The sequence below is a fragment of the Sardina pilchardus genome, chromosome 15 (genome assembly GCF_963854185.1).
Source record: "Sardina pilchardus chromosome 15, fSarPil1.1, whole genome shotgun sequence".
In the NCBI taxonomy this organism is placed as follows: Eukaryota; Metazoa; Chordata; class Actinopteri; order Clupeiformes; family Clupeidae; genus Sardina; species Sardina pilchardus.
In genome coordinates this window covers 29,577,699-29,587,698 of record NC_085008.1, presented here as the reverse complement: position 1 = coordinate 29,587,698, position 10,000 = coordinate 29,577,699, and the positions used below count along the sequence as shown (strand labels likewise).

General features: G+C 46.9%; 1 protein-coding gene across 2 annotated transcripts in view; it reads left to right on the top strand.

Moving 5' to 3' along the window:
* The window catches only part of LOC134102244 (breast cancer anti-estrogen resistance protein 3 homolog), a 63,712-nt gene that overhangs the window by 23,310 nt on the left and 30,402 nt on the right, over positions 1–10,000 (top strand). The window contains exon 1 of one of the 2 annotated variants that reach the window (XM_062556290.1): positions 9,490–9,656. The exons of the other annotated variant lie outside the window; for it this stretch is intronic. Coding sequence (XP_062412274.1) covers positions 9,573–9,656 — 84 coding nt within the window. The 5' untranslated portion in view covers positions 9,490–9,572. Of the gene's footprint in view, positions 1–9,489; positions 9,657–10,000 lie in introns of those variants that run through there. 2 annotated transcript variants of the gene reach the window in all.

Sequence of the window (10,000 nt, the reverse complement as noted above, 5' to 3'; positions counted from 1 at the left end):
AGAACCTTCCCCAGAGGTAGGTCTGTACAGTAGGTGTCCCTTTAAGATCCTTCCCCAGAGGTAGGTCTGTAGGTGTCCCTTTAAGAGCCTTCCCCAGAGGTAGGTCTGTACAGTAGGTGTCCCTTTAAGAACCTTCCCCAGAGGTATAGTCTGTACAGTAGGTGTCCCTCTAAGAGCCTTCCCCAGAGGTAGGTCTGTAGGTGCCCCTTTAAGAGCCTTCCCCAGAGGTAGGTCTGTACAGTAGGTGTCCCTTTAAAGGGATATTCCGCCATTTTTGGAAATACGCTCATTTTCCACCTCCCCTCGAGCAAAACAATCGATATTTACCTTGTTCCCGTTCATCCAGCCATTCTGTGAGTCTGGCGATACAACTTTTAGCTTCAGCCTAGCATAGATCACTGAATCGGATTAGACCATTAGCTTCTCGCCTGCTAGCTTCATGTTTAAAAGTGACTAAGATTTCTGATAATTTTCCCATTTAAAACGTGTCTTCTCTCAAGTTAGAAAGTGCAATAAGACCAACTGAAAATGAAACCTGGCGTTTTTCTAGGCTGATTTGACATGGAACTACACTCTCATCTGGCGTAATAATCAAGGCAACTTGCAAACGTACCATAGGCGCAGTGATATCGTACTCAGCATCTGAAAATAGTCCCCATAGACATCAAGCAGTAGTAGTGCCAGTAGCTGCAAGTTGCCTTGATTATTACGCCAGATGAGAGTGTAGTTCCATGTCAAATCAGCCTAGAAAAACGGCAGGGTTCATTTTCAGTTGGTCTTATTGCACTTTCTAACTTGAGAGGACACACGTTTTAAATGGGAAAATTACCAGAAATATTAGTCACTTTTAAACATGAAGCTAGCAGGCGAGAAGCTAATGGTCTAATCCGATTCAATGATCTATGCTAGGCTGAAGCTAAAAGTTGTATCGCCAGACTCACAGAATGGCTGGATGAACGGGAACAAGGTAAATATCGATTGTTTTGCTCGAGGGAAGGTGGAAAATGAGCGTATTTCCACAAATGGCGGAATATCCCTTTAAGAGCCTTCCCCAGAGGTAGGTCTGTACAGTAGGTGTCCCTTTAAAGGGATAATCCGGAGTGAAATGCACTTTAGATCAATTTTTCGGACTATTGGGAGTACATACGTTGAGTTGACACCAAAATCATGTCATTCGGATGTATTTTGAGAAAGTTCGAGTTCACCGTTTTTAGCCAAAACTCGTTAGCCTGTAAGTGACCGGGGCAGGTCCTTTCGCCACTACAAAACGCTACTTTTATACCTCTTCTACTGTTCCAAACAACACTACACTTACGTGGTAGTGAGTAGAGGGTCCCTAAAGCCAAACCGAAGTATCCCCACGTCTTTATGTGGTCGGATAGAGAGTCCAGAATGAATTTAATCGAGTCAGTACCTCCCGGAAATGTCGCTGCGGCAACTGCGCAACGCTTCCACAACACTTTACTAACATTTCCGGAAAGGTACTGACTCGATTAAATTGATTCTGGACTCTCTATCCGACCACATAAAGACGTGGGGATACTTCGGTTTGGCTTTAGGGACCCTCTACTCACTACCACGTAAGTGTAGTGTTGTTTGGAACAGTAGAAGAGGTATAAAAATAGCGTTTTGTAGTGGCGAAAGGACCTGCCCCGGTCACTTACAGGCTAACGAGTTTTGGCTAAAAACGGTGAACTCGAACTTTCTCAAAATACATCCGAATGACATGATTTTGGTGTCAACTCAACGTATGTACTCCCAATAGTCCGAAAAATTGATCTAAAGTGCATTTCACTCCGGATTATCCCTTTAAGAACCTTCCCCAGAGGTATGTCTGTACAGTAGGTGTCCCTTTAAGAACCTTCCCCAGAGGTAGGTCTGTACTGTAGGTGTCCCTTTAAGAGCCTTCCCCAGAGGTAGGTCTGTAGGTGTCCCTTTAAGAGCCTTCCCCAGAGGTAGGTCTGTACAGTAGGTGTCCCCCTAAGAGCCTTCCCCAGAGGTAGGTCTGTAGGTGTCCCTTTAAGAGCCTTCCACAGAGGTAGGTCTGTAGGTGTCCCTTTAAGAACCTTCCCCAGAGGTAGGTCTGTAGGTGTCCCTCTAAAAGCCTTCCCCAGAGGTAGGTCTGTACAGTAGGTGTCCCTTTAAGAGCCTTCCCCAGAGGTAGGTCTGTACAGTAGGTGTCCCTTTAAGAACCTTCCCCAGAGGTAGGCCTGTAGGTGTCCCTTTAAGAGCCTTTCCCGTCAGCAGGAATGCAGCAAATCTCCAGTTTCCACTCCACTTGTTTGATCAACAAACGTGTGGTCAGACCAAACACTGATGGCTAGTGTAAGCACGTCCACTGCTTCGGTCTGTGAGGGGCTGCATAAACGGGCACCTTCCACAGAGGAGACTCGAGTCTCAACGAGGCCCAGTCACAGAGGACTGCAGGCATCTCAGGAGTCTTGTGGCAGGATCAGCTCAGCTCTCTCTCTTTGTCTCTCTCTCTCTCTCTCTCTCTCTTGCTTTCTCTCTATCTCTCCCTCCCCCTCTCTCACTTTATCTTGTGGCAGGTTCAGGTTCATCTCTATCAGTTAGCCACTGTAAGCTGCTGAGCCTCAGTTTCATGGCAGGTGGAAACCCTCACACACACACACACACACACACACACACACACACACACACACACACACACACACAAAGCTATATCAGCTTATGTTTTGCTGGCGCTGTTGAGCTGCGGGTATTTCAGTGTATTTATTTATTTATTCTATTCAGCATGTTCCACATTAGCGCAGGAAGTCAGCAACTGGACACGCTGAGGTCATATCCTGTGGTGAGATGACCTGGTAGCCAGCAGTAATCTGGATATCAGCCCAAAACCCTGAATTTGCCTCTGTAGTTGTACAGTTGTTTTTTACATAGATGTTGTTGCTTTAGTGCAATACTGATTCTATGTGGACAGAAGCTAATAGCTAAAGCTAAAGCTGATGTAATGTAATAATCAAGCCTGATTTGAGTTGCGTGTGAAACAGCACTGACTTTAATTGCAATTGGTCTCAGCCATTATCACTGAGGAACATCTGAGGGAGGCTGGGAGCTTTGGGATCGTTGGAGGAAGACTCAGATGGCTAAAAATATTGCCCTCTATGGGTGGGGCCCAAATGTCTCTTTCCTCTGGGGGATTTCTAGTGTTTGTGCAGGAGAGGGGAGTTTCAAACGATGCTCTTCTAATTGTGCCCGGCACCAAGCCAGGCTGCACACAAGGAGACATGTTGGGCAATAACTGCTGATCTAACAGAGTCAAAGACAAAGAGCCGCCAAATGTGCAAACGTACAGTACAAATATAAAACAGTACAAAAATAACTTATTACTGAACAATAGCTACAGTATTCACTACATACACGGCTATGCAGATCTATGAGAGATAGTCATTAGGCTGTCAGTCATGTCGCTGGCTGTGGTGGTGCTGGTGAGTGAGCAGGCTGTTCCCATCAGCCTCATACTAGATGGGATAAGACCACTGATTCACACACACACACACACACACACACACACACACACACACACACACACACACACACACACACACACACACACACACACACACACACACACACACACACACACACACATACACACACACTGAATAGCTGGAGTCATGCAGGGACTCATCCATACACACCTCCAGTAATGTAAGGGATCTGATCTGACTGGTGCAGAGGAGAGGTGGTGGGGACAGAGACAGACAGAGAGAGGGAGGGAGGGAGAGAGAGAGAGAGAGAGAGAGAGAGAGAGAGAGGGAGAGAGAGAGAGAGAGAGAGAGAGAGAGAGAGAGAGGGAGAGGGGGCACAGAATAGTAGGAAGAGGAAGAAAAACAGTGTGTTAGTGACCTGCTGGTCTTGTTCTGAGGGGCTGTTCACATAGCCCTGTGACCCGTCTCCCTCCCTCTCCTTCTCTCTGCTCTCTCTCTCCCTCCCTCCTTCTCTCTGCTCTCTCTCTCCCTCCCTCTCCTTCTCTCTGCTCTCTCTCTCCCTCTCTCTCCTTCTCTCTGCTCTCTCTCTCCCTCCCTCTCCTTCTCTCTGCTCTCTCTCTCCCTCCCTCTCCTTCTCTCTGCTCTCTCTCTCACTCTCCGTCAGTCCTTCAGTCTCTGGCCAGTCTAATTCATATGGAGTACTGCTTGTGTGTTCATAATTTGTTAGTATGGTAAACTGCTATATTGTGTTTTTGTTACTGTGAGATGGAGGGGTTACTCCATTGTGAGAGGATGTGAGGCTTGTGGTTAAGGCATTCTTATGTTGTGTATTCTAACGGTGCACCTAGGTCAGAACATATGACTATAGCAAAAGAGTTGTTTAACCTCTCTTTCTCTCTTTACCTGATGTGTGCCTCATTCCATGGCACTTTGATTTCTTTCTTTTTACTCTCTTTCTTTATATCTTTCTTTCTTTCATTCTTTCTCTCTATCCCCCTCTCCTTGTCTCACTATTTCGCTCTGTTTGTAACCTGCTCTCTCAATATATATCTCACTCTCGTCTTGTGACTCTCTCTCTCTCTTCCATCTCTGCCCACACCCTCTTTATTTCTAACCTCTCTGCCTCTCTCTCTGTTCCTTTCCTCTCTGTGTCTCTCTATCTCTTGTTCTCTCCCCCTCTCCGCCTCTCTCTCCATACTTCTCATGGTGGACAGGAACAGTGGCAGTAGCTACGGTGGCTAAGTGCTGCTGAAAGAGCTTTGGGGCCGAGGAGGACAAAGGCCCTCTGTGTCTACGCACTGCACGGTGCCACTGAGCTCCTCTCCTCTCCTCTCCTCTCTCATCCCAGCCTGTGCTGCTGCTGGTGAAAGACCCCACTGGCCTTTTCTGCTCCTTTCCCCCTCCTCTCCTCTCCTCTCCTCTCCTCTCCTCTCCTCTCCTCTCCTCTCCTCTCCTCTCCTCTCCGCTCCTCTCCTCTCCTCTCCGCTCCTCTTCTCTCCTCTCCTTTCCTCTCCTCTCATCTCCTCTCCTTTCCCCCTCCTCTCCTCTCCACTCCTCTCCCCTCCTCTCTCCTCTCCTACCTGCTTCTCTCCCCTCCTCCTCTCCTCTCCTCTCTTCTCTTCTCCCCTCCTCCTCTCCTCTCTTCTCCTCCTCTCCTCTCCTCTCCTCTCCTCTCCTCTCCTCCTCTCCTCTCTCCCCTCCTCTCCATGGCTTGGATGGCTGGAATACACTGGCGTTCGTGACGGGCGGCACACACACACGCATGCATGCACGTACGCACGCACGTACTCACTGCACTAATGTTAGGGTCACTCTGAGAGAGAGTAAGTGAGGATGGCCACTCTGTCCGAGGCCAGAGAATGGGCTCAGAACACTGGACACTCAGGATTAAAATGTAAAAACAAAGCAAAACGCGGGCTAAGCTTGCTTTAAAAAAAAGGATGTTATTTTAGTGATGGAAGGTTAAGTGGACCAGCTATTGGACAGGATGATTAGTGGCAAAGCATAAAAGATTTAGTTCAGTCACCTCTGAATAGGCTGTTATGCTCAGTGTATGATATTGGAATAGACACTGGCATGCACCAGGAAGCCATTTAGAAAATTGTGTTCTCTGATTTATCTGTAATTTTGCTCAATTTCCTCTTTACTTCTCCATTTCCCCCTCTCTTTCTCTCTTTCTCTCACTCTTCCCTCCCGTCTTCCCTTGTCTCTCATTCCATAACAAAAAGATCAGAGAGCAGTGCTTCCATTCTCCTGACAGTGAATTGTCGCCATCTAGTGTTCACGAGTAGATCTCACAGCTCTGCCGCGGCGAGAGTGAAAGCATTGTGGCTTTAGATTAAGAGGATTATTTAAGGACACAGGAAGTCTTTGTGTCACTGTACATTATAAAGTGCTTGTTACAGTGTCATTATATCACATAAATACAGTGTAGCCCACCATGCTAATTATCAGTATATTGCAACTCTGTGATACGCTGTGCTTACATAAGTATACTGTAGCTCTAAACCCACTGTAATGCAAGAGCCAGCGCAGTTGAGTGATTAAATCGGTGGTGGGCGGTGAGTTTATAATTCTAACGCTACTGTAGTTCAAGCTTCATGTCATGAGGATGAAGCAATGTATGCTGTGTAGTGATACTAGTGAACTGTGCTTCAGTAAGCTGCGTGCCAGTATAGTTGCACTGTAACAAGTGGTATGTCATGTAAAATGAGTTTTCATTTAGCATTTCAAATGTTTTAATGTTCTCAAGTATGTTAATGCTGGCCGTTTAGCACAAAACAGTAAGTTGTTTGTAATTTCCTGTCATTTTCTGAAAAGTTGCTGTGTCTGCAAAAGAAGGCAGGAAATCAAGAGTGCACACCTGTGTGTGTGTGTGTGTGTGTGTGTGTGTGTGTGTGTGTGTGTGTGTGTGTGTGTGTATGTGACTTATAAAAATGCATCATGCCTCTTTTGATTGTTACGCAATACCCAAGATGTGCTGAACTCTATCACATGTTCATCTTATTGCTATGACAAACACCTGCATGCTATCACTACCAAAGACCGGGTGTCAGTTGTCAGTTACACAACAAAGGTTTTTATGTCTGTTGTTGTCCTCATGTTATCCCCTACTGTTGACTGTTAACCTCCCTTCAAAATACTGCAGAACAAGGCTCTAATGGTTGTTGCCTCTAAGCTGTAGGGGGTATTTTTTTTTATGTTGGCCTGAATCTAAGGGGAAAAAAGTGTATTTTTGCTCATGTTCTTTTCGGGAAGTAGTCATTTAGTCCATGCACAGAAAAAAAGATTTAATTATTGTTGTAGGGGTTAGAGTATGTTCTCAGCAGTTTGAGCCTTTAGTGTTTTTTCATTTTTTTCTCTGAGGAGGATAAAAAGGAACTAAAAAAAAAAACATTTCTCGTGTAGTCTTAAGAGACTAGTTTGTCTTTTAGAGCACCTTAGAGACCATTTTATCTTTGGCAGTAAAGGGAGAGCATTCTTGCAGTGTGAAGACGGTGTACCAGCCTGTGGTAAGGTCTTTGTTTACTCTTTACGGATGCGTACGGGGAGGTGGAGTGGAGATTTGGTCTGATTGCTGTCCTGCTGTGAATATGGGGAGCATTTGCTCCCACAGTTGTGAATGTGACCCCAGTCATCTCTGCTCTTCTGAACTCTTGTTAAGCCCCTGGTATTAACCTGCCGTGAAGTACTTTTAAATCATCATTCATTTTGACATTAAAGCTGCCCCCCCCCCCCTCTTTCAATCCTTATTGGAATGTGCTCTCATTGTTGCAGGGGTTGTTTCACTTTTATTGAAGAAAAGTAGGAGGAAGGGGTTTTAGTGAGCGGGGTAGAAGACCGTAGTAGACCATTTCACCTTGGGAAACTGGCAGAAGTCAAGAAGTTTGTGCTTCAGTCTGACAATGATGCCACTTCTGGCAGCAAGCCATCGCTAAACGACCACTCTCCATAAAGTGGAGGGCATTCAGACACACACACACGCACACACACACACACACACACACACACACACACACACACACTCAAGAGGCATCCGTCAAAGCTTTTCCCCTTACAAGGCTTTATTAGTGCCAATGTAACTCAGCGACTTCTCTACAGAACACAACACAACGGGCCCAATATACACTCCCGATGTGCTGTAAATAGCTTTTTCCTGCCAAAAAAAGCATGAATGTAAAATGTAAATGGTATCTCCAGCCAGACGAATTTGAGATCTTTGGGCTTTCATTTAATGCTCCTCTCCTGCAACATGCATAATGCAAGCCCCGCACTTCCTCCCAATCTGCTGGGGAGGGATTTCATGCATGTCAAAAGACAGCTCTGCCTCAGCGGACATCAAACCCTGCCGGTTAATGACCTGAACAAAGGTGTCAGAGAGGGAGAGAGTGCTGATTAGCTTGTTAGCCCCAACAAAAGGCTTCCCAGACAGATGGAGAGGACCATGGCAGAGTTAACATGTGGAGCTCTGAAGTAGCCACTCAAACTTCCTCCCTTTCCCCTTAGATTTTTTTGTTTTGTCTTTTTTGTTCTTGTTAATCCTCAGCGGGATTAAATGTGTGTGTGTGTGTGTGTGTTTCTCTCTCTCTCTCTCCTTGTGTGTGTGTGTGTGTGTGTGTGTGTGTGTGGCTGCCGAGGGTCTCCCACTGTGAGTGAGGACATGTATGGGGTGGAGGGGGCACCCTGCTGGGATGTTCTTTTCATGTGCGGTCTCCTGAACACACCCTCCGAGACACACACACACACACACACACACACACACACACACACACACTCACACACACACACACACACACACACACACACACACACACACACACACACACACACACACACACTCTCACAAACACACACACACACACACACACACACACACACACACACACTCTCACAAACACACACACACACACACACACACACACACACACACACACACACACACACACAGCAGCAGACTAGCTCAGTCCCCTACAGCCACAGCAGCTCTGGTTTGTGAGTTAGCTGCTCCTCAGAGTGAGTAAGTAGATTAGCATCACCAATCACCCCAGGCTGCAATAGTAGGTGCTTGCTGGAGATGTGCTGTTACTTCAGTGATTCAAGATACGTAATCAGGGCCACGTTGGATCAGCAGTATACTGAGGTGATGGATTTAGTAACCAGAGTCATTTTTTGGGGAAAAAATCTATAATTTGTGTTATAACATGAATCAAAATTAATTTTGTAAGTGTGAATAAAACTGTTCTATTGCGTCTCCCTTGGAAAGTCGTTAGCAAAATAATATTTTAAAAACAAAGTCAGCACAGAGAGTTAGAGGCATGGGCAGCCATACTTGGAAGACCCAACAAAGAACACACACATGCGCGCGCGCACACACACACACACACACACACACACACACACACACACACACACACACACACACACACACACACACACACACACACACACACAGAGCCACTTTATCTCTCTCTCTGTCTCACCCGGTATGTCTCTTTCTTTTTCATCCACTCTACCTCTCTCTCTTCTCCCTCCCCCTTTCTTTCTTTTACTCTCACTCTCTCAGTCAGTCTCCTGCATGGATGGAGTGTGTGTGTGTGTGTGTGTGTGTGTGTAGAAGGGGGTGGGTTGGTATGGTGTGTGTGTGTGAGAGAGAGAGAGGGGGGGGCAGCAGGCTGAGAGAGCTGGCGGCAGTGGAGCACTCACAGATGGCTAAGATTTCATTCGCCGGAGAGCCGGATCACATGGGGATTCCTCGGCTTCACACACACACACACACACACACACACACACACACACAGAGGGGCTGGACTGGGGGGGGGGGTGGAGGAGGAGCAGCTTACAGAGTGCTTCCACTTCACACAAACGCATGCATGCAGTCACACACACACACACACACACATTCACACACACATGCTGCACGTCCAGCCCTGTATTTTACACCGGCTGACTGGCGCGCTGGCTTCTGAGCGAGCGGACCTCGGAGGAGAACCACTGAGGCTTGGACTCACTCAACATGTGCTGCTAGTGTGGAGACGGATCTCTGGGAGTTCTGCAGCCGCACACAGCCCTGTCTGTTTGTTTGTTGTGATAAGAAGTTGAGCTTTTTTGGGTGTTTTGGAGATGTCTGAGAGATGCAACATCCTGAGGACTATCACGGCAGCGCTATGCTGCTTCTATCAGAAGAGCTCTGTCATCGGGGCCAAGGTGAGTTTTCCGGAACATTCCCCTGTCCCATGTGGCATATTCACTTTCCTGATTAACTATCGATTCCAAGCATGCTGTATCAGGTTGTGTCTGTTTGCGTTTCTTAGCTTGTCTTACTGCTGAGATACTGGCGATACTGGTTCTTACTGGTTGATGCTGTCGGTAGGTGTTGTGCGGGAATATTTCATGAGTCAGATGGTTTCATCCCAGCGCTGTCATCACCTGCCTTTGTCACAGTGAATCATTCGGGTCTAGCGGTCAGTCACCGTCCGAATGGGACAGATGGTGTCACACGCAGGCTAGGACAGGGGGTCTGGCTGCCCATCACTAAAACCTGAGCGCTG